Source organism: Vitis riparia, chromosome 13 (assembly GCF_004353265.1).
Source record: "Vitis riparia cultivar Riparia Gloire de Montpellier isolate 1030 chromosome 13, EGFV_Vit.rip_1.0, whole genome shotgun sequence".
NCBI lineage: Eukaryota > Viridiplantae > Streptophyta > Magnoliopsida > Vitales > Vitaceae > Vitis > Vitis riparia.
The window spans coordinates 7404875-7430490 of record NC_048443.1 but is presented as its reverse complement, the minus strand read 5'-3'; the positions used below and the strand labels follow the sequence as shown (position 1 = coordinate 7430490).

The 25616-nt window shown below is 32.6% G+C and overlaps 2 protein-coding genes across 4 annotated transcripts; one reads left to right on the top strand and one right to left on the bottom strand.

The window, feature by feature from the left end:
* The first annotated feature begins 435 nt into the window (after positions 1 to 435).
* LOC117928820 (annexin D3) lies at positions 436 to 4049 on the top strand. Its single transcript, XM_034848845.1, has 6 exons — positions 436 to 686; positions 854 to 999; positions 1699 to 1926; positions 2319 to 2531; positions 2615 to 2704; positions 3683 to 4049. Exons 1-6 carry the CDS (start codon positions 611 to 613, stop codon positions 3884 to 3886), a joined length of 957 nt encoding a protein of 318 aa, XP_034704736.1. The 5' UTR covers positions 436 to 610; the 3' UTR covers positions 3887 to 4049.
* Positions 4050 to 4527: 478 nt separating this feature from the next.
* LOC117928819 (integrator complex subunit 9) lies at positions 4528 to 11987 on the bottom strand. Of its 3 annotated transcripts, none has more exons than XM_034848843.1 (12): positions 11922 to 11987; positions 11462 to 11540; positions 11029 to 11388; positions 10558 to 10772; positions 8681 to 9007; positions 8316 to 8523; positions 7975 to 8067; positions 7773 to 7864; positions 6327 to 6444; positions 6075 to 6160; positions 5299 to 5350; positions 4528 to 5144 (listed from the first exon to the last, which is right to left on the bottom strand). In XM_034848843.1, the coding sequence occupies exons 2-12, from the start codon at positions 11468 to 11470 to the stop codon at positions 4623 to 4625; spliced, it is 2082 nt and encodes a 693-aa protein (XP_034704734.1). In that variant the 5' UTR covers positions 11471 to 11540; positions 11922 to 11987; the 3' UTR covers positions 4528 to 4622. The 3 variants fall into 3 exon arrangements, with proteins under 3 accessions (XP_034704734.1, XP_034704735.1, XP_034704733.1); XM_034848844.1 differs by having other exon boundaries at positions 11965 to 11986; XM_034848842.1 differs by lacking the exon at positions 11922 to 11987 and adding an exon at positions 11760 to 11913.
* Between the last annotated feature and the right edge of the window lie 13629 nt (positions 11988 to 25616).

Genomic DNA, 25616 nt, shown 5'->3' with positions numbered 1-25616 from the left:
AATACCGTCAAATAACTTATTCAAAAAGTATATTTTGATAATGATTTTAGAAAGTATTTCTCGTCTTTTTAATATTTAAAATTTTTTATATTTTAAATATTAAAAAAAGACTAAAAACATTTTTTAAAATTACGAAACAAACTCTAAAAATCATAACCTCAAGAGTCCACATTAATATATGGTTTTAAAAGATTAAATTATTATATTAAACAAATTAAGAGAAAGTACCGGGGGAGGCTAATGACATTTAAGAAACCGAATTGGTGCCAAATGATATTACAGAAAGTATGGGGGCAGATTTTATAATATCTACAACTTGTTGAAAAATAACCAAAAAATAAATAAATGAAGTACTTGGAAGGAATTGAAATCTAGAGCAGGGTCATTTTGGTCCAAATTGAGAGAGGTTGGATTACAATTTCTCAATCCCCCATGCATGGGGAGGAAAAACAGCAGCCAGCAAATAGCACTCCATCATACAGCAGTTGACAATTTTTTTTTTCTTTTTTGTTTTATGCTTATTTTTTAAAGATTTAAACATAGATTTCCTTTAAATTGAATCTCAGTTTTACTGGGTATCGTTTGTTTCCTGAGAAAATTCCGAGAGAAAATGAGCACACTCAGAGTACCAGATGCTGTGCCTCCTCCAGCCCAAGACTCTGAAAAGCTCCAAAAAGCCTTCCAAGGTCTCCTCTCTCTCCTTCTCTCTCATTTCTTTCTGGGTTTTTCCTTCGTCTGATTCTTGAAGGTGATTGAGATTGAATCATTACTACATTAAATATTTATTTTTGGTTTTATCAGAATATTTGTGTGAATTCTGTTGATGATTTTTGGGTTATTTTGGTGGGTGTAGGGTGGGGAACAGACGAGAAGGCAATAATATGGGTATTGGGACACAGAAATGCAAGCCAAAGGAGGATTATCAGAGACACCTATCAACATCTTTACAATGAATCCCTCATTGATCGCCTCCAGTCTGAGCTCTCTGGTGATTTCAGGGTATTCTTCTCTTTGCTCCTCTGTTTACAATCCCTCATTATTATTTTTTCTAATTTAATAAATCAACTCTCGAATTTAAGGAATTTCCCTAAAATATTAGAATAATCCCATTGTTATTATTGCTGCTGCTTTACTAATTTTGTTCATCCCTTGCTGTTTTTGGATCATTGAAAATTAAATTAGGCTTTTTTTTTTTTTGAAATTTCTTTGTTTCTTTTTATGAATTTGTGGGTTGGGAATAGGAAGATGTGTTATGTATATGAGCAAGAAAATATTTTTTATTTGTGTATTAGTTGTATGGACTATTGAGTGTTTGGTTGGGGAGAAACTTTTTGATGTATTTTTTTTTTTCATAGTACGAGAAGTTCCATGGCTTTTCTGCAAAGCATTCTGGATCCAACAGTAATAAAATTGAAAAAAATGATATGAAACAGAGTTTATTGTAGCCAATTTTGTGTTAAAATGCAATTTTACATACCATTTTTGGGTTTATTTCTAATTTTCATGGCTACTGATGCAGTCCTATTAACTTTGCTGGTTCCCCATGGAAAGTAACGAATTTGATATCGAAAATTAAATTTGGATTGAGGGATGAATCTGTACTTGAGTTGAATTTTTGCGGAACTTTGAACTGAAGTTCTGATGATACCATGATGGAAATTTAAATCTGCAGTGATTTACCCTTTTGATATGTGACAGAATGCAGTGGTCCTGTGGACATATGACCCTCCAGAAAGGGATGCAAGACTGGCAAAGGAAGCCTTGAAAGCAAGGAAGAAGGGCATCAATCACCTGCAAGTGATAGTTGAGATAGCATGTGCATCATCTCCTCACCATTTGATGTCAGTTAGGCAGGCCTACTGTTCTCTCTTTGAGAGCTCACTTGAAGAAGACATCACAGCTAATGTCTCCTTGCCACTCAAGAAGGTAAAAAAACTTGTTCAAAATGTAAGGTACCAATTTCGGGTAATGTCTAGTCAATGAACCATAATCTGCCTATGATGGTGAATGATATAGTTCTAACACTGAAATGAGTTCACCCAGCTCAGTGTCGTGTAAATTTGCATTCAAGAAAAGGTTTGAAAGGTGAATGTGAAAGATTAGGACCTCCAGAGGTAGAGGTCTTCTTCAGTTCTCTATTGGTAAACTGGTAACCATTCCCATCGAGGCATGAACCCTGAGGATGACCCCTTGAGCTGTCAAATTGAAAAACTTGCTAACATGCCAAATTGTTAAAAGCTTTCAACCCAGTAAAACTTCATTTATAATCTTGGGAATTCTAAAACATGTAAATTACTAAAAGTGTCCGTTCTGCACAGCTGCTAGTGGGGTTGGTGAGCTCCTACAGGTATGATAAGGAAATGGTGGACTTAAATGTTGCAAAGTTGGAGGCAGCTAAGCTTCATGAAGCCATCAAGAAGAAGCAATTAGATCATGATGATGTTGTGTGGATACTCAGCACCAGGAATGTCTTTCAACTCCAAGCAACATTCGAGTTCTATAAGCAAAACTATGGAAATTCCATTGACCAGGTTTGGCCTCTACAGAGATTTAATCGATTGCAGTACTCTGGTTTATTTTTTCTGGGCATTCATTGAGATGATCATGTTGACAGGATATTAAAAGTTTCGGCATTGGTGATTTGGCATCTTTATTGAGAGTGATAATTTGGTGCATTGACTCCCCAGAGAAACACTTTGCTGAGGTGATTGCAAACACTGGACTTCTAAATTTTATGAGAATTCTATTGTTTCTCATTTTTGACTTCATATAAATTGGATGCAACTGCCCAAAGAAGGCCTTTTTATTAACTTCTAGAAGAAAAGCGATAGTGGAGCTTTTATATTTGGAGTCATTAACAAACTGTGCCAAAAGCTTTAATATTTTCTTTTTGTTACATTTTAATACCTTCTAACTCCTAAGTGTGATGGATCTTTAGAAGAATATATTGTGTCAGCTCTCTATGGTAAGCCAAAAAGGCGATTTTGGAGGTTTGAGGAGGCATCTTGTTGAATTTGAGTGGACAAGGCTCTGCATTTTCATTTTCATTTTCATATTGAAATGGACAAGCCAAAACCAACTTATAAAACAGCATGTTGTAATTCATTTTGCATCCATTAGAACTTTGTTCTTCCTTGAAGTAGCTTCTACCTATAATGCCTTTCAATGCATTTCAAGCAAGTAGAAAAATGGTCTCGATATGTAAAGTGAACTGTTTGGATGACAGGGCAACTTAAGACAGCACTGCCCTGGCCCTGTTTAAACCCGGGTTTTTGAAATTAAATTCTGTCAAAACCTAGTTTTCATGTCAAGCAAAACTATTAATATGTGATCCAGGTAGGCGGTGTATTTCAGTTCAGTGTACTGTTTAGGATAGAAATATGAGTTTGCATAATAGTGCTTAGTCATGTTGCTTCAATTGAATCTCTCCATTAATCCTTGCAAAGGCCTTTTATATTTTTGTGAATGTTGGCTTCATTTCAGAATGAGTTCACAATTTAATTTCTTCATAATTATGAAGCTATAGTATGCATATTCTCTAGATGTATGAAAGTTTGGTAGGCAAGTTACTTGTTACAAACCAGTCATTCTTTGTTGAAGCTGCTTCAAATATTACCTAAACTGTTCTCTCAGACAGTGACTCTTTCAGTTTGCTGTGTCTTGTTGCTTGAGAAATCACCAGGTCATCAGAGCTTCCATTGTTGGGCTTGGGACAGACGAAGATTCCTTAACCCGAGCCATTGTTTCTCGAGCAGAAATTGACATGATGAAGATCAGAGGGGAGTATTTCAACACAAACAAGACCAGCCTGGACAATGCAGTTAGTGGTGATACCTCGGGAGACTACAAGGACTTCTTGATGACCTTGCTTGGAGCAAGAATATGATTGTACTCTCTTCAGTCTAAGCCCCTGATTGAATTTCATCGTTCTTTTTGGAAAAAATGCTTCTTAAGTATGTTTCTTTGCTTCCAGAGTTGATTGTTTGTAAATAAAAGTTTGATCATTGATTTGTCTTTCAAAGAAAAAATGGGAATTACTTTCTGAATAAGTATGTTGGATGTCTATGCTGTGTTTGCTTTGGAACAAACCTAAGGCACATGTCATCTATAAGAAAACTTGTTTAATCACAACAGACTTCTTCCATGTCAACATAGCTTGGAGCAAGATATATTTTCCTTCCATATTTGACAGTTGATTCTCTACTTTGATGTATTTCTGAGTTAGAGACTGCTTTGAAAATCGGCTTTTTTTTTTCCCTTTGGACCATAGCAGCATATTGGAGATCCTATCATGAAGGCGTGGTTGAATGTTGGTTCCAAGTTCACCTGAGCTTGCAAGAAGTTCCTTCTTCTGAGCAACTATAAGATAAACTTTAAGGTTGAACTGTAAGCTGTATTTGATAGAATTGTTCATTTCAGAGACAGACCAGAAGAAATGATAGCCAGCTCCTTAAAATGGCTGAAAATCTGCAATTAGATGATAGAGCGTGAATCTAAAAGGAAACAAGACTTTCTTGCAAGAGTAAAGAAACAACAGTAACAAATGATCTAGCTTTATTGAAAAACATCAATAGTTACAGAAATAATAAACAAAAAGAAAAGAAATTAAAACTCTCTGTTGCTTATAGGCCAGACAAAATGCCATCTACAGCCTCAAAGATGAGGGATGATAAGCTCTCATTAGAAGCACTGATAATAGTACTGTTTTCTCGGACTTCTATCAGTGCCTTGTTAGGCTCATAGACATGTACAACACGCGCATTTTCCGAGTCAGTATCGCTATTGCCTTGTTCTACGGATCCTCTAATGCCCATCTTCTCTAAAACTGCCAGAAGCCTTTCCAGATCGAGTGAACCCCAATGCAGCAATGGTGGCCTACTCTGTGAAGAGTCTGCCTGTTCACTTCCAGAACGTAGCTGATGTTTACCATGAGTTACAGAGAATTCTCCTTTCAATCTTCCAATGCCTATGCTTTCTGCTGTTAACCTTCTGCAATGGATCAGGGAGACCGAGTCTGCTGCAATCTCTAATTCTGAACTGTTTTTCCAGCTTGGCACACGCAATGTTTCATTTTCACAGTAGTAAAAGAATGTGGGAGAGTTTGTGTCTGAATAACTAACCAGCTGTCTCAAATCCTCAGGAAACTATGTTGAGCAGAAAATAGGAAAAAGAAAATGAGTTAATTGCAGAAATTATTTTAGACATAGAACAAGATCTCATACAGAAATCTTAAAAAAAAAAAAAAATGAAGAAGAAGAAGGACAAAAACCCAAAAGCTCACTAGTAGAATGAGATTACCAGAACAAACTTTGGCTGCAATATCTTCAGCAAAGGTTGAACTTTTTGCAACCTGAAACCAAGAGAAAAATTCAAATTAGGCACCCAGAGAAACATTCTCTTAATATCAACTCTCAGCACTTCTGAAGCCCAGGTTCTTAAGCATCTTCGATGTAAAAATCACCCATCTTACAGGGGTCTAGGAAACATTAGATGCCTCATATTTAAACTGTTGTCAGTGCCAAAACATGTGATTCAGATCATCCAATCTGAATACCTCCTACATTTTACTAAAAAGAAAACTAATGCCTACTAAGAATAAATAAAAAATATTGAGCATGGACACCTCACAACCCTAAATTTTCATTCGGGTTAATTTCATTCCCCTCCCCTGAGGTTTTGGCTAAATACATTTAGCCTCCATAGGTTTGAAATTTCATCATACACTTCCCTTATTTTGAGTGGGAGGGACGGTGAGTGAAAATATGAAATAAAAATGATAGATGAGGTATTTGATGAAATTTTAAACCTATGGGGATTAGATATATTTAATCAAAACCTTAGGGGAGGTAAATGAAATTAACCTATTTTCATTAACTGGAGCTCTTGTGTAAAAATCGCCACTATATTGCTCCGGTTTTATTAGATGTCTCCAAAAAGAACCTACACATCACCCACAATTCTCACCCTAGATGGACCTGGTATATCAAATCCCATCCATATCGCTGACAAGATTAACCCATCCCGTTGCAATTCCTAGACAGTAGGCATGTATAAGTAATCAAAATGCACCTTACTTTATTCCTGAAAGAAATGAGCATTGAAGAACCTTCATTGCCATTGGCTTGAAAGGTAAGAGAGCTAGATCCGCATTTACTCCTTCCTGAAAATTGAACATTCCTTTTCCATTAAGAGTAATGCCAAAAATATCATGTCAGGCTTATTTACAATTCAAACATGTGAATAAGATGCTTCTGTGAAATTTAATCATAATGCAAGCATGCTTCATGAGTCAGACAAAAAAAAAAAATTATATGATGAAAAATCACCTCCATTATAAGTAAAGAGTTTTCATCTCCACACCACCGTCGAAGCAAATGAACAACAGGACCAAGCCGCAGGCTCCAGTGTGGAGAAAATGCAATGCACGGTTCCTGCCAAATTTTTCTATCTACAGAGTGTTAGTTTCTAGGAGAGAAAAAACAAAGCACCAATAACACAACTACAGACATGTGGACGGCAACTCCCAAGTGACCACAGACCACTTCAGGTGTCTGGATGCACTTCTTTTTAATGCATTACAACACAAATATTGTCTAGTAATCTTCTTTAATGATGTTTAGTTGAAGATGAAAAAAATGGCAACAAGCATCTCAAAAAGGCTTGTCAATAAAGTTTGGCCTTTATTGGCAGGGGATTCACCCGCCTCAACTTTCCTTACTATTACAAAAGAAAGCAGAAAATGTGTCTTAACAATCTTGGGGAAAAAATCTTCCCTAAAAAAAAGTGATATCAAACGACATTGATATATCTATTTTGAATTGAAGGCAAACAATGCATTTAAGCAAGCATCCAAAAATGTTCCCCAGTTTTAGTTTTATATCAGTCCAAGCAAGAATTCAGGGAAAAATATTTAATATGTACCAACAGTCATACAAACACATTAGCTTGTTGTTGCTTTTAACTATGCCAAGAGAAGTGGGACTATAGATTTAGTAGCCAATTTCATAAGTATTAATACATATTTGGTTGCAACTAGAAGGAGAGGAATTTATTGAAAAGTGGGGACGAAATTTAAGGATAAGGAAAAAGAGAGCAGATTTTTATGACAAGCTATATTTATTAATGACAAATAGTTTGTAAACAAGTTCTGACACAAAACTTTAACTAGCAAGAATTGCTATTAAAATTTACAAAATAACAAATGTGTCAATAAAAATTTTGAAATTTCCAAAAATAACAAGTAATATGCAATTTTTATGTTACTTCTCCTTCACATTTGACAGTAATATAAATTAGCATTAGTAAAATTCAATATGATAGATACAACCAAAGAATAAAGTAGATATGGCTCTAAATAAGATGTCCTGATTTGTAATCATATATGTATTTAAATTTTCAGTCGTGCTCAAGTACCCATACTGCTATTGAGATTCTTTCACTCCAGTTCTTGCATCCTAAAATTTGGGAACTCAAAGGATTAGCACCAGGCACATGCCCATACCTGAACCCATGTAATGTAATTCAACTATTGAGCAAAAATAGATTAAAAAAAATGAAAATATAATACCAGGGTGATAGTTAAAGCTCCAAATCCACCCGTGGAAACTATTTTAAGATTCTTAACACTATGCATAGGACATATCCTATCAGTACTAAGATAAAATACAAATCAAAGGCAATATATAAAGGATAAATGTCTTGACATTTTGCCTTTCACATAAATGCATCTTCAGCCAAATATATTGACATATTGAAATAGGGGCATATCTTACAATAGATTAGGTGAATGAACTGCAGGGAACACATGAAGCTTTTTCTCCTTTATGAGCTGTGTATGTGCAAAAAATGGTTCACCAGAAAATAGCTGTCGCACCAACCAAAGGATAGTATGGCATCTTGATTAGTTTTATCCTGCCATAAATCAAGTGAAAGATCTGCACCAAGTTTAATCAATAAGCTTCAGAGAGTATGTACCTTTTCTTGTCGCTGCTTGCATAACCATTCAGGTATGATATTTGTGAATGCCAATAATTCTTCTGCTACAGAAGATATAATAAATATGGGAACCTACAGCATGGAGAAAAAGTTTAATAATAACTCTTTTAAGTTAGAAAGATTACTCACAAATGAATAAACCCAACGAAGGATCAACAATATGAACTGCTTCAATTTCAGTAAGCATATTCTACAAGAAGGCAGGCAACAATAATGAAATATTACAGGAAAAAATCTTAATTTTGTGAGTAATAGATGTCCTTGTATATCTATTTCTATGGCATCTTGAAAGTAAAAGGGGGAAAAAAATAAAAAAATACCTTCAAACTTGAAGCTTCAAGAGAAAGTGATATCAGCTCCAAAAGCTGCAGAATGATACCTAGCCGACCAATGGGAATAAGAACAGAACCTCCAGCTTTAACAGAATCTATAATGCAGGAACATATGAAATTTAGTTTCTCCATCTCCTCTAGACTCTCACTGGTACTAAGCAACAATTCAGCAGATGCTTCCCGATCATTATCAGCACTGCCACATATACACAATTTTGGAATTAGAAAGAAGTATGATTGGGGAAAATACCATTAATAAATAAATTCTAATAAAACTGCAGTAAGACTTCCATCCAAAAAAAATGTAAAGAACTTCACTTCAAATACCATCAAGACAATGTAAAGCAAAATACCTGAGAGTTGAGGAATTCTGACTAGTTGGGGCAGAGTAACAGCCGTTGTCCTTGACATCTTCCAAGACAGGGGATGAAAGATCTGAATATATGATTAGATCATTACCTTGAAGAGCATGATGATCAAAGTTCATAGCATGAGAAGAATTGAAGATAGAGCTTGAAAGACATGCAATATTTCTTTTTGGACCATTTATAGTCCAATTACATGTGCCTATTTCTAAGCCAGAGCTGACTGCCTCTATGATCAATGTGCCATTATAGCAGACTTCTTGAGCATATTTAAGCGTATGAACCTTCTGCATGCAACCTTTAACGTCATCTGCACTGAGAAACATCCCTTATTACATTCTCAAATACAAATTTCCCCATCAATAAATTGTGCATAATATAATAAATGAGCCTTGTAAGAAAAAAAATTCAAGAAGAAACTCTAGTTTGCTCTTTTGTCATTTGTCTACTGCACAAATCCTTTAAAAGGATTTATGAGAAATAAGGAGTTCTGCAGAGTCTTACATTTTGAGGTGAGATGAGGGCATAGGGTTCCTTTTTGGATGAACATGTGGTGGAGATAGAGATTTGGGAAGTCACTTTCCAGAGTTGTACATGTTACATAGGATAAGAAGGCATGGGTGGCGAACCCCTTAGAATGGATGGGGAAATATGTCAAGGTAGTCCAAGAATCATTAGCATTTTCAGAATTAAGGGGTGGAGGAGATTGAGCACTTTTTGGAGATGCTTTAGAGAATTAAGCAAGAGAAAGATCTTATAGGTGAGAGAAGGCAAAGAAGGGCACTTGTCTAGTTAAATCTCATTTAAAACTCTTATGGGTAAAGTAAGGCATATGTTCCTCCTGGAAGAGGTGATGAAGAGTTGGGAACATTTTCTTTGTCATCCTTTTTTCCTTCTTTCATGGACGTTTATTTATCTACTTTGTAATGCTTCCGTTAACATGTTTTAGTGAATGTACTTAGCTATCATCATAAAATAAAAGGGAAATTTAGGCTATTTTTGAAAACAATTATGAAAAAAAAAATTGAAAATTGTTTTTTGATATTTTGTAAAACAAAAGTCTGTTTGGAAACTTAAAATGTTTTTAACTTGTTTTATATATTTTTCAAATATGCTTTAAAAAATAACTTTTATCTGTAATGTTTTATTTTTAATCATTCTCCGTATTTGTATAATTATTTTTTAAAACAACCCTTAAAAAACAAATAAAAACAACCAAAACCAACTAAAAGATGTTTTTTGAAAATACACTATTTTCTGTTTTCTCATTACCAAACTTGATTTCCATTTTTTTTTTTTTTTTTTTGTTTTAGAGAACAAAAAATTGTTTTAACAAATAGTTACCAAACAGGCCTCATCCTTTTTCTTGAATCTATTTGTCCATTTCTGTTGTTTTAACAGTTGCAAAAAGGGGAAGGTTATCAATATTCTAAGTTTCCATGTCTCTACAACTCTACCATAATCAAGAGCATTTACACCTTAGCCTTGGTTATTGTGTAGATGTGATGGAGGAAAAAAATCACTAATTAATCATATATTTCAGTCTTGAAATGTCAAATGCATCCTAAATTTGAAAATTTCAAAATATCTTCTTTTTTTTTTTCTGTTCTTTTTTTTTTTTTCTGTTTTGTTTTATAGGAAAATGAGCAATCAATTTAAAAGGCAACAAAAAGGCCACACATGGTACACAGGAAGTAAAAAATTTCAAAATATCTTCAATCCCTAGTACCTTATTCCATTTCAATCATAAAAATTTCCATTCATTTCACACATTTGAAAATCAAAATATAACAACCTAACACCCAATCCAAGGGAAAAAAAACCAAACTGATTATATGAAAAAAAAAAGGTGCAGCATAGCTTACCTATACAAGGGCAACCAACCACCAAGCTCCACCCCATCCTCACCCAAAACTATCTCCCTAAACAATGAAGGAAGCGACTCAAGCTTCTCCCAGTTCATCCATTGTGGCAAACCAGACTCCTCACACCCATAAAACTGCCTAAATTCCTTATTCATCAAAACAAGATCCTCCATCATCAGCTGCCCAATTCTTGCTGTAACCTCAGTAACATATATCTGAACAAAAAAATAATCAAAACTGATATCAATTAATTCAATTCCAACTAGACAAAGACAATAGCACTCTTTATACATATATATTGGGCAAATTGAAATGGGTTTTGATCTTTAGTTTGTTGTTTATAAATTTTTTTTTAATAAACACAAAATAAAGATCAAAACCACCCATTTCAATCTACCCCATTCCCAACAAAGCCAAACCACAAGGAGAAAAAAAAAAAGGAAAAGAAAAACACTCCTCTTCCACATTTACCTTAGCACGAAAGCCATTAACTCTACTCAAAAACGGCAGTCCAAGCATACCCATTGGGCTGGAAATCAAAACAACATCGATGAAAGGAACATTCCACAAATGCAAGGAGGTTACAGTTTTGAACCAAGGCTGTGCACGAATTAACTCGCTTGAATCAATGGGTCTTTCGTGCTTCTGCCTTTTCTGGTCCACAGAATCCGGACTCGGAAGTTCAGGGGTCGAAAAAGCATGTGTGGGAATAGGAGAGAATATCATGAGGGAAGAGAGGTCCAAGGGGCAATCGAGGAGGATCCGAAACCCAGATACAGTGATGATATGGCACGGTGGGAAGTAGAAATTCCCACCTTTGCTGAGACATGTCTGCAAGAGAAAACCCGAATCAGGAGGTTTCAACGCTTGTGCGAATTGAGAAAGAGGAAGAAAAGAAACTCACAAACTTCATATACACAGAGGGCAGAGAACGTGTGCTGCGACGTCGTTTTACGCGCCTCTGTATCAAGGGTGATGTAGAGCTGCGTATGGGAGAGAGAAAGGGTTTTAGAGGAGTAATAAAACAGAGTGTACCAAAGGGTTTTAGGGAACTTGCAATATTTTCACAGCCGCTCAAAGATAAACCTTAGAAGTCCAGAAATAGATTTTCCAAGTTCTAAAGCACACAGAGTGAATCCAACCATCTGTTTGGTTATCAAGAAAATGAAAAAAAAAAAAAACCTTAAAAATAAATAAATAACCTGAGATGAAAGGATCATATGAGTTTTAGGTAAAGTGCCATTTTATGCATTCCCAAGCCCTAGATGGTGACAAATTTACCATTCGAAATTTTCTTTCAATATTTAATTATTTTCTCAGCACCCTAGAAGCATTTTCTAGGTATCCAAACAACTGTATCTAACCTAGAAGTTGACTGAATCGCTTCGCAATAGAGAGGGGTAGTACCTTGAACTCAGAATCGGTCCAATCGCAGCGTTTGGATAAGTGGTGTAAACAGAGATCGCAGCAGCCTGCAGGTGACAATGGGCTGGGCTGGGCCTGGACCAGGGCCAAGCCCAGATTTTGAACAGTTCGGCTGTGAGTGGGCTGATTTCCTGCCATAAGCCCCTGCTCCAGCCATGGTTCCATCTGGATCAAACCTCCGTTAAGGTTGAGAGTTAATTTCACTCCCCACGTTATATTTGGACTAAATACATCTTACCATCGTTAATTTGAAATCTCGTCGTATTCTTTTCATTTATTATTTATTTATTTTTACTCATTTTTTATTTGATTCAAAAAAAGAGAAATATCAATTAAAATTTCAAATTTTTGATGACTAAATATGGTTAGTATTAAGTCAAAGGTCATTGTGAAGAGGATTAGCAGAACTAACTCATTTTTTTTATGGATGAGTAATTGATAGAATTATGAATGGGGTTGGTGTTACGAGTTTTTTTTGTAGTAGCAAGTATCAAATATGTAAGGGGTGCACGCTATTTTTTAAGTGTAATTCAACCTCAATTCATTGGATAAGGTTTAGAAATATCGATACCAAAGTGCAACATAACCCCATACATTTCATTAAATATTCTAAATATTAACATCGCTTTAATACAATTATCCTTGTACATTGTTTCGAAAAAAAAAAAAATTGAATGTGAGATGAGAATAAAAAAATTTGATGAAGGGTAGTTTTGTCTACAAAAATTGTATTTCATGTTTTTAAATTATGGAAGTTCTTCTTCTACAATAAGAATTGAATTTGTGTTAATTTTTTTTTATAAAAAAAATCATTCATCCTATAATTTTATGAAAATTAAATTAACAACTGTATACAATTTTAAAGTCAAAGGCCTATTTGACAACTGTTTTCAAGAACATTTTTCTATCTTTTCAGAATAAAAAAATTGGAAAACTCGTTTGACAATTAGAAACTGTCTTCTACTTTCTATTTTTAAAAACAAAAAATTGAGTGTTTTTTAGATAACATGTTTTAGTTGTTTTCACTTATTTTTTTAGAATTGTTTTAAAAAATAATTATACAAACATATATAATTAAAAATGAGATAATTTTTTTTAAAAAAATATTAAAAATATTTTAAGTTCCTAAACGTACTTTTATTCTATAAAGCATCATAGAAAACGGTTTTCAATAACTATTATTAAAAACTATTTTTCAAAATTGTTTTAAAAACTACTTACCAAACAATGCCTAAATATTTCCATACTTTTACAACACAAATTTTCACAAGCACACCTCTCATAGTCGGTGACATATATACAATTAACTAATCACCATGGGCTACACTCATTCTCATTCACTGATTTTAAAAATTAAAACAAAACATTGACGCCCTTCCATGCCTGCCATGCATTCATTTTATTTTTACATCTCATACAAACACCAACCCCCGACATCCCTATCAGTTGATTTTTAAAGTTCAACAAAAGCCATTAACAAAGACTTTCCATGGCCGACCAACCACTGTCCGTCGTCGCATCAGTTTTTTCTTTTTAGGGAAACTTGTGTTTTGATGGGCCAATTTGTGAAATATATGGTTTTTGGAACCCATGTTTATGAAATATGAAAAACAACTTTTAATGTGGAAAGTTATATGCGTTTCATGCACTCTGAGCCAGTTGCTTTTTTGTGTCGAGATTGCCCCTTTGGGTATCCAGGTTAGCAACATCACAGGCCATGTCAGCACGGGTTGAAATTGAACCGGTTGAAAACTCCAAAATCAAATTTTGAGCTTCCCACAAAAACACCATAGCCGACGATTCTTTCTTCCCCCTCTCTCATTTGATACCCATTCATTTCATATTTCTTTACTCTATCATCGAGGCGATTTGAGTTTCCCACAAAAACACCCTAGCTGACAATTCTTTCTTCCTTCCCTCTCATTTGATACCCATTCCTCTCATATTTCTTCACTTCGTCACAGATGCGAAGCAAAGAATAGTGCAAAGTTTTAAAATTTTTTTGTCATTTCAGTTCAAAAGCCCTTAGTCCCATTTGTCTCATCTCAGATTTTCTTTGAGGTAACCCATTTTTTCTTTGTTTTGCATTCGCATTCACATTCACGAAAATCTCCTGTTTGTTTGGGTTTTTTCTCAACTAGGTGTGGCTCAAATTTGGCATTTAAGAGTTCGTAATGAGTTTTTAAATCTGTTCGTAATGAATCATCATCCATTTTTTTCAATTCCATGCGTTTTTATGAGTTTCTATTGTTTTATTTGGATTGGCAAATTCCCAAAACTGTGCTGTTTTGATATCAAATGAATGCAAGAATATGGGTTGGGAATTGTTTTGCTGAAAAACTCATTTGTTTTGGTTGTGGTTTTGAATTGTGAAAAACAGATTTTGAATTGATATGCTAAAAAGAAACTTTTTTTTTTCCCGTGTTTTTGGGTGTTGGGAAACAATGCATTTTTAGTGAAACCCATTTATTGGATTGTGTTTTTGGATTGGGCTTTGCAATGGATTACCAAAAGGGAACAATTTTTTTAAGAGGATGTATTTCTTTTTAGAGCGAAATAAGTGCTTCTGAAATGGTGATTTTTAGATTCCAAATTACTTAGGTTTTTGGGTTTTTGTGATATTGATGGTTGATGGGTGCTAAAGTTTTCGTTGGTTTTTTTTTTTTTTAATTTTTTTAATTTTTTTAATTTTTTAATTTTTTTTTTTTGTGTATAGTTTAAATTCACGTCCCATTTCTTCAAATATTTTTGGTTAGTATATGTTACTCTTCTTGTTGATTAGTAATTGATATTGATTGAGAGATCCCTTTTAGAAGATGGAAATAGGAAATGCTATATAGGAACTGTTGGTATCCATGCAATGGTTTAATTTCTTCATAATATTTTTGGAACTAGGGAATGCAAGTATAATGGATGAAATGCATATTGATTTATATATTTTTTGTTTTGTTTGTCTGTGATCGCTCCCATTTAGCATAAAATGACATAGATTTGATAATTTTATCAGTTTGATATTCATATATTTATATAAAATTACTTTAACTATTAGGCAGTGCTATAAATGCTTAGAAAAAGGATACAAGTTTTGCAGTAGTTAAATTATCTGGTCAAATTTATATTTTATATATACAGGTAATAATTGTAACCCTTCAAATGAAGTAACTAAATTTTCAATGACGTAAATTAAGAAATGATAATTTTATGACACTCTAGTCTTCAGATAAATGGTTCTTTATGAATAAACAGTGTGGGGAGGAACCAGATCTCCATGGCTGACCATAAACCTGTTCCGATTCCGTTGGTTTTTGTATTTATCGTAACAATACAAACTTCCAATCTTGATGAAGATCCTATAAAAAAATAAGTTGAGCTAACAAAACCTTACTTGTCATTACGGTTGACCAAATTTTTAGTAGTGGTGTGCTGGTTAGAAAATGTTCACTTCTCATATTAGCCTTAATAAGGTACGACTGTGGTATCCTCGCTCTTAAGTTCATGGAATTTTGGAATGAGGCGACCATAAGTACTTCACTGGCAGATGTTAGAGCTGGTTTACACCCTAATTTGTACTACTTATCTTTTTATTTTTTCCCACAACATGAAATCAGTTTTTCCCATTTCTGTAGGACAAACTGCACATGTACAGACTCCAGCTAGTTGTGTAATTACTACTCAATGAACGGAACAGTGTCAGAGATAAAATTATGGCTTCCTGTCAATTGTGACTTCATGGTTGATGATAAATTTTTTCCTATCTGATGCTACTAACCCTATAAAGCAATGATTGATTATAGTTTGTCCAGAAATGACTGAATGGTTATCCTGTTGTGTGCTGATGTGGTTTTGTTCCAATTGTAAAACCATTATTTTTGTTCTATATCTGTTGTATTTTATTAAGTATTCCACTAACTATTGTAACAATGGGAATTTGGTGATGCTGAATGTCAGGACTTTATGTACAACAATGGGCAACGCGTAAGGAAAAGAAAGACTACTTGGTGATGCTGTTGCTATAGCCTACGAGAGGCAGTAATATCAAACTGGGTCATATGTTATCCTCCTTCTTCAAATTGTATCAAGCAAACTCATTTTTCCATATGGTCAAAATTAGAACACGAATAAATCAATTATTCAATCCTTTTCAAATGAGGATATTCATCACTGTAATAGGGTTGTTCATTAATGTGAAATATTGTATAGGAAAGGGAATAAGAACATGGAGAAAAGTCAATATTTGTTAATTTCTGATGTTGATGAAAGGTGTTGGTCTGTGGTGCATTGATGATTGCTTTGACAATATCTGCGTTTGTAACCTATGATCCAAAGTGAGAGGCTTTTTCTAGGCCATGTTACTAATTTCATAGGAAAACAACAAACAAAGATTGGCAATTATTGTTCTTACCTTGATCATCTTTTAATTTATCTTTCTATACTCACTTTAGTAAATCGTTTATCGAGTTTCCTTTCATAATTAGTTGGTGTGTAAGCTTTTACATAACATCTTCTATCAATGTTCTAGGTAGGTTGGAGGTTTATTTGGTTTGTTGACTATATTATAATCATTTTGCTGATATAAAAATTCCATGGACTATGTTTGTGTTTTGTTTTATTGAGGAAATGCTAATGGAGGTCAGGCATTTCTTAGATACCCTTTCCTTTTTTTTTTCCTGTTCCATGCCAGTGGCCTCTCCAACTGTAGTTAAAAAATAACGATCTTGTGTAGAAGCTGAATGCTACAAGCCATGGCGATAAATTCAGGTCTCATGGGTGATGGTGAAGCCATGGGATGGTATTCGTAAGGAAGCATTCAAAACTATTGGCACTAGTGATTTTTTGACATTGTCATGTGCTGAGATGGCCTTAAGCATGTCGATGAAATTCCTCCTCCATATATCACGAGTTTTTTTTCTTTTATTTAATAAAAATCTTATGAAACATCTCATGAAAAATAAAGAGAAATCTTAAGGTTTGATATCAGAGATTGGGTGCAACATGGGTTGTGTGGTGGCATATTAATGTGGCAACCTTGCCTGGATATGATGAGAATGCACTACCCACAAAATGTCAACTATCCATTTTGCTCATCATTCTGTGGGGCTTTTTAAAAAACTGCATTGATTATCAACAAAGTTATTAAAAATAATAATATGAATAATAATTAAAATAATAATAATAATAATAATAATAATAATAATACTAATAATATTAATAATAAAAAAAATAATAATAAGCCACGTGATATATTTGAATTGTTTGTTATGAATTAGATTTCGTTTAAGAAGCAGTCATCAGGTAACCTTCCAGCAAAGAGAATCTGAAGTACTATTAATTGTGAATTCAGGACACTAATAATAGAGAATGTTTTAAATCATTGAACATAACAGCAAAAATAGTGCTAAATCTGAACCATCCATAAATTTGTTGTCTTCATGCTGACTATTTCTTCTAATGCCAAACACGGTAGACATGAATGTGCAGCCAAAATGATTGGATTCAACCCTAGTCAAATCATGGATTCAGCCAAAATGCCACTCTTTCCGTTCTCTCTCCCTATTCCTCTCTGACGACATTGAAATCCTGATCTATCATGGTTCAGCCCTATTGAGTGGATAGACATATTTATTTTATGATATGGTTTTTCCTCATGTTCTTCATTTTTGGCCGAGTTCCTAGTCATGAAGAAAATTTCTCCTGATCCTCTTGGCCCCAACTTAACATCATTAGGGAAATGAGAATCCTGATGTTCATCTTGTAGGGCTACCACTTGCTCTCCTAAAGAAAGAGCATCCTCATTTGCAAGGGCTATACAGGGTTCCAAAATGCTTCTACATGTCGCTCATCTTTTACTTCATACAATATACAAGCTGTGATACAAAAATAAATGTGTTAGAAAACAAATAAAATTTTGCTTCACATGATCACCTTCCATATCCAACCACAACCCTTCAAAATCTAGATAAACACAAAAATGAGAAAACAATTGTTTGATTAAATAAATAGTTACAACAAAATATTGACAGAAGAGCAACATTTCTCAAATATGCATTAAGGTGGCACCTGAGGTACATTAAGGTAGTACCTGAGGTGCATTAAGGTAGTACCTTAAATTTGTTATGATTACATAAGCTACCGATGGAGTAACCAATAAGAATATAACAATGACATGCTATAATATGTAATGTAATGAACTAATTGTGGCTTAAGTCACAGAAGAGCAACATTTCTCGAATATGTATTAAGATAGTACTTGAGGTACATTAAGGTAGTACCTCAGGGTCATTAAGGTAGTACCTTAAATTTGTGATGATTACATAAGCTACTGATGGAGTAACCAATAAGAACATAACAATGCCATGTTGCAATATGTAATGCAATGACTAATTATGGCTTAAGTCATAGAAGATCAACATTTCTCGAATATGCATTAAGGTAGTACCTTAGGGTAAGGTAGTACCTTAAATTTGTGATGATTACATAAGCTTCTGATGAAGTAACCAATAAGAACATAACCATGCCATACTGCAATATGTAATGCAATGAACTAATTGTGGCTTAAGTCACAGAAGAGCAACATTTCTCGAATATGCATTAAGGTAGTACCTGAGGTACATTAAGGTAGTACCTCAGGGTCATTAAGGTAGTACCTAAAGTGCATTAAGGTAGTACCTTAAATTTGTGATGATTACATAAGCTACCGATGGAGTAACCAATAAGAACATAACAATGCCATGTTCCAATATGTAATGCAATGAACTAATTGTGGCTTAAGTCACAGAAGAACAACATTTCTCAAATATGCATTAAGGTAGTACCCGAGGTACATTAAGGTAGTACCTCAGGGTCATTAAGGTAGTACTTGAGGTGCATTAAGGTAGTACTTTAAATTTGTTATGATTACATAAGCTACTGATGGAGTAACAAATAAGAACATAACAATGCCATGCTGCAATCTGTAATGCAATGAACTAATTGTGGCTTAAGTCACAGAAGAGCAACATTTCTCGAATATGCATTAAGGTAGTACCTAAGGTACATTAAGGTAGTACCTTAGGGTCATTAAGGTAGTACCTGAAGTGCATTAAGGTAGTACCTTAAATTTGTTATGATTACATAAGCTACTGATGGAGTAACCAATAAGAACATAACAATGCCATGCTGTAATATGTAATGCAATGAACTAATTGTGGCTTAAGTCACAGAAGAGTAACATTTCTCGAATATGCTTTAAGGTAGTACTTGAGGTACATTAAGGTAGTACCTCAGGGTCATTAAGGTAGTACCTGAGGTGCATTAAGATAGTACCTTAAATTTTTTATAATTACATAAGCTACTGATGGAATAACCAATAAGAACATAATAATGTCATGTTGTAATCTGTAATGCAATGAACTAATTGTGTCTTAAGTCACAGAATAACAACATTTCTCGAATATGCATTAAGGTAGTACTTGAGGTACATTAAGGTAGTACCTCAAGGTCATTAAGGTAGTACCTTAAATTTGTTATGATTACATAAGCTATCGATGGAGTAACCAATAAGAACATAACAATGCCATGTTGCAATTTGTAATGCAATGAACTAATTGTTGCTTAAGTCACAGAAAAACAACATTTATCGAATATGCATTAAGGTAGTACCTGAGGTGCATTAAGGTAGTACCTTAAATTTGTTATGATTACATAAGCTACAGATAGAGTAATCAATACGAACATAACAATGTCATGCTGCAATCTATAATGCAATGAACTAATTGTGTCTTCAGTCACACGAGAGCAACATTTCTCAAATATGCACTAAGGTAGTACCTCAAGTACATTAAGGTTGTTCCTCATGTTCATTAAGGTAGTACCTTAGGTGCATTAAGGTAGTACTTTAAATTTGTTATGATTGCATAAGCTACACGTTGAGTAACCAATAACAACAAAATAATGTCATGCTTCAATCTATAATGCAATGAAAGAATTGTGTCTTCATTGACGAAAGATGTACACTCAAAATCCAACAAACACTACCAACAATTTCTACTAACCAACACCTAATTTATGCATTTTAATTCTTATTATTATTATTATTTTTATTCTCAACAAATATGATTGAACTATCAAGTTTTTCGCCAAAAGATGATCTTGCCTAATTATAGTCATCAATAATTACAATCAATCTAAAAATCTCAAAAAATACATAAGTATTCCACCCAATTTCTATATATCTCCACAACATTCTTTTCACAATAAAAAATAAATTACCACTTTCATTTTTTCATTTCATGAGTCTCCAATCCACAAAAAGACTGAGATCGAATGTCCAATCATGCGCTCCAAAATCCACATGTGCCTCAAGCTATGGCCTCACCAATGCACAAAAAAAATTTGGAATACAACAACCACTCTAAAATCACTCTTGTGCTCCATTTTAAACAAAAAAAAAAAAAAAAAAAAAAAACAACCCTAAATACAAATTAATTACCTTCATATTTTATGTGGGGGTTAGAGCAAAATGCCATCCAATGAGACGAAGACGAGATTTCTTCTTCATGAAGCCAATATATCACAGTTGTCATTTCCATTCGGGTTCGCTATCCTAAACCAGAATTTCAATCAAAACGCACCCTTCTCAAGCCGTCTTCTTAACTGGACGTTGTTTCGATGAAGTGCTCCATTTGGTTTTTCACAATTTTCACAAGCAACAAAAATTTAGATTGAGGTTTTTGATTAAAGGTTTACAATTTCAAATGTGTGAAATTTCACAAATTTTGACACCGTCTTCGATTTGGAGGGGTGAGGAAATTGGGATGGTCAAGTTCAAATGGTTAGGACTTTGAGAGGAGAAGAGGCTGAAGATAGAAAACTGTAGATTGGAGTTTACACCGTCTTCGATTAGGAGGGGTGAGGAAATTGGGACGATCGGGTTCAACTGGTTAGGACTTTGAGAGGAGAAGGGGTTGAAGATAGAAAGCTGTAGATTGGAGTTTGGGATTAAAGGCTTCTGAAATGAAATGAGAGAAATTGTTGAAAAATATACAGATTCTCTGTTTCGCCTCGATGACGGAGTGAAAAATGATGAGAGAAATGAGTATCAAATGAGAGACAAGGAAAGTCCCAGATGTAGGACATTACAAGTGCCGTTGTGTTTTTCACCAGTTCAATTTCAGCCTATGCTCGCATGGCCTGCGGATGATGCTAACCTGGATACCCGGAGGGACAATCTCGGCACAAAAAGCCAGTTGGCTCAGAGTGCATGAAACGCATATAACTTTCCATATTAAAAGTTGTTTTTCATATTTCATAAACATGGGTTCCAAAAACCATATATTTCACAAATTGGCCCATCAAAACACAAGTTTCCATTCTTTTTAAATTGAACAAAACATCTGACTAACATCCAATTCCATGATCCAATATGCGTCCAAGCTATTGATTTTTTATTCAAATAGAAACAAGGCCATCATAACTCACCTTTGGATTTTGTTCCGATGATGATCCGCAAATTGAACGGACAATGTTGAGATGCAGAAACGTGGTTCCAAGTCTTCTGTTGAGCAAGTGATCATCCTCTGATGGTGATGTCAATAAGATGAACTTGGGAACGATTGAGTCTACATAGCAATATTAATAATAAGGAAGAGCTAGCTAGATGATGGTATTTTAAAATAGTGTCAACATAACCTTCTATATATGTTTTTTAAAAATAAAACTTTATCCATCTAGTATTGGAAAGATACATTAATAGTATTTTAAACTGTTGTCAACATAACATTGAATATATATATTTTTAATACATAACTTTATCCTTAGGTCAGTTTCTCTTCAATTTCGAACCCTAAATATGCATCTTCTTGTCTTCTTTCTCACAATCCTTTTGCACTACAAGTTAATCAACACACCCTAAATCATTGAATGTTGAAGAAGAAGGACAATTTTTCAGAGAAACATAACATGTTATTCTCATCCCTAATTATTTTCTTATATTAGTTTCAAGTCCTTCATCTTTTATAATTTCTATAACGATTATTATTCTCTATAATTTTTTTTCATATATTTTTATTTTATTATTTTCTATATTTAAAATACTTTTAGGGGGTGTTTGGTACGTGGGAATGAAAAGTGGGAATAGAGATCTCATTCCTTCCCTCCTTCATTCACATGTTTGGATAAATTTTATGAAGGTAAAAACAGAATAAAAAATGATTTTGACAAAAATCAAATCCCATTTATAAGTGAGATTTCAATTCATCGCAAGTAGATGAAATTCTTATTCATCATCCCATGAGAAAATATAAAATAGTCTAAAATTATTATTTTACCTTTGATTTCATCCATCAAATCCTGATGCCTCCTTATCCCATGATAAAACTATTTTTTTAAATGAAAAAAAAAATATTATAAACTATGTATAAGGATATAAACTATGTATATATAATTTTCATATTAAAAAAAAATGATTTAGAAGATACTCATCTCCAATTTATTTTTCATTATTTTGAATTTTACAACTGATGTTGTTATTTTGGGAGAGGATTAAGCAAAAAAAAAAAAAAAAAAAAAAAAAGGAAAAATCCTACTTAAACAAACTCTGTTATTTACCATCTAAAATATATCTATGATATATAAAAAAAAAAGGATTATTGAGATTAAGATGATAAAATAAATATATAATCAATAATAAAAATAAACAAAAAAGGAAATAAAATATTTATTTATGTTTAAAATTCATGATTCTAAAAATATAAAAACTAAAATTATAAAAATAAATTAAAATGATAAAAAAAAAAAATGTTAGTTGCTACTCACAATCTATTATTATGTTATTATCTATATATATATATATATATATATATATATATATATATATATATATATATATATATATATATATATATATATTTTATCCTTATAACTTTTAAAAAATTTGGTTTTTATTTCTATTTTTAATTTTACATATATTCTTATCTTAATTTTTTTTAATTTCAAAATTGTTAATGGAGTTTGAGTTGATTTTTGATGTTGAAATGATAAAATCAATTTTTCTATTTTAAAAAAACAGAAATAAAGTTAAATTAAAGATATAAATATAGCTAAATTAAAATAAGAAAATAAGATAAATGCGCTATAAATTTTATTACAAGAAATATAAATTCTATAAATTTGGCTTTATTGCTATTTTTAATTTTAAATATCTTCTTACCTTAATTTTATTTTTATGCCAAAATAATTAATGATATCTCAGTTCAATTTTTTATTTAAAAGAAAAAGAAAAAAAAAAGAAAGTTAAAAATAGTATTAAATGAATTGAATTTTAAAAATAAAAATTAACGATTTCATCTTAAATAAAAAATTAAAAAAAAAAAGATAAATGGGATATAAAATTTATTAAAAGAAACATAACTTTTAAAAATTTTGGTTTTTTTTTATTTATATATATATATATATATATATATATATATATATTTAAAAAAGAAAAAAAGTTTTAACGATTCATGAAGTTTTAGTTGAATTCTAATACTATAAGATAAGATCATTTGGAAAATTAAAAAAAATCAATTTTTATTTAAAAGAAAGAGAAAGAAAGTTAAATTAAAGATGGTATTAATTGGATGTAGGTTCCCAACTTTGATGCATGATGATCCTTCTCAATAACCCCAAAATGGAGAACATGTGATGATTTAAAATCAAAGTTCCTTGACTCAAGTACTCTCATGGAAAGAAAGAAACCATGTATAAATAATTAAACAAGCAAATCATTTTCTATTTAAAAGATTATCTCATGAAAGAAAATAAGACTATAATCAATGTACATGCAACACACAAAAAAAATTTAGAAACTAATCCCAAGCCACTAGAAAACTAAGAAAAACAAAATTATGTAATACATGCAAACAAAATTAATCCCATGTCTGAAAGATGCAAAAATTGAAACTCATTAAATTAGGAATCAAAGTGTCATCCACATGCAATTAAATATTGGAAATGTCAATCTTGTGCAATCGAGATTAAAATGTCAAAACTCACATAATCCTAAAACCAAGCAATGAGAAAATAACACAAGTCTAAATGCATTGGAAATCAATCAAAGTCAAGCTAAATAGAACCGTAAGCTAAAAAAACTAGAGGTCACTGATCATTACACTAAGGATCCCTTGAAAGTTCTCCAAGATATCTTCAAAGAAAGTCCAAAGATGGTGATTGAAAAAGTCTCATTGGACCACCAATGAGGACTCAAATGAGGATACTAAGTGTGGAATTAGGTAGCAGAGGATGAACGGGGGCAACTTTGGATAACATGTACCAAGTGAACAAAATGGAGGTCTATAGTGTACCTTTAGCTTTCTTAAAATGCAGGTGTTCTCTCTTCCTGCGTCCCTTGTAAAGAAAATCTATGTATTAGTAGCCATAAGGCAAATCAAACACTAACAAGAATTAAAATTCATTTCATGTAAAAATTAAATCTAAGGTTAGTTCTTAGGCAAAATTTGAATACATTAGCATGCGATTCAAAATCAAAAATAAATTTATGCAGCAAAAAAAATTAAAAATCAAAATTATGTAGTAACAATAAAAAATATCAACTCAATATAATTAAATATCACAATTTCCATATCATATACACAAAAGTCAAAATATCCACCACAAGCCATTCAATATCAAAATGGCCTACACATGATAAAAAATTAAGATCAATCCAAACTCACCTAATCCTAAAACCATGTCATAGAAAAATAGAGTCAAATCTTAATACACTAAAAGAAGCCCCATCAAACAAAATCTTAAAAAATCAGAGGTCACTAACAAATCATAATTAAGATCTCTAAAGAGTCCCCCAAGATATATCCAAAGAAAGTCCAAAGATAGTGATTAAAAGAAACTCAAAAAAAGAACCCTAATATCACAACCAGGCTACAAAGGATGAATTAGGGTAGTCCTTGAATCAAATGTGCCAAGAGGATAAAATGAAGGGTCTATGAGTGTGCTATGATATCCCATATTGATAAAAAATGATAAAAAGTTTATGGAATTATATATAAATATAGTAAAGTCCTTTTAGTTGTATAGGCATGTTTTAAAACCATGAAAGTTTATTAAATCTAGAGTGAATACTATTTACATAGGAGAGAATAAATCACTACAAATAGCATCATAGTTATTTTTTAACCTTGATATGAGATTTTGAGTAATAGGGTGTTTGGTAAAACTTAATATTTATTACTTAATAACTTAAGTTAAATTATACTTAAGTTGCTCACTTAAAACTTATTATTTAATTCTTGTTTTAAATATTAAGGTTGTTTAATAAAATTAACTTAAAATTTGTTCTAAATCATTAAATTGATATATTTATCATCCTAAATTACAATTAGGGCAAAAGAATTTGAGTAACAATGAAGGTCGTAAAGTAGTAAAAGAGATCGTAAAGATAATTAGGACAAATGAAGGTAAAAATGTAAAATAAAGATGTGAATTTAAGAATAAGTTAATTGTTTTTACTTATTACTTAAAGTTGTTTTTGACTTTAAGTAATACTATTAAGTTATTTTACTAAATATATTTAATTTACCAAATGACTTAAATTAAGTTATTAAATCACTTTAAGTCATTAAGTTGGTGTACCAAACACCCATTAAGTATTGTTTTGATTG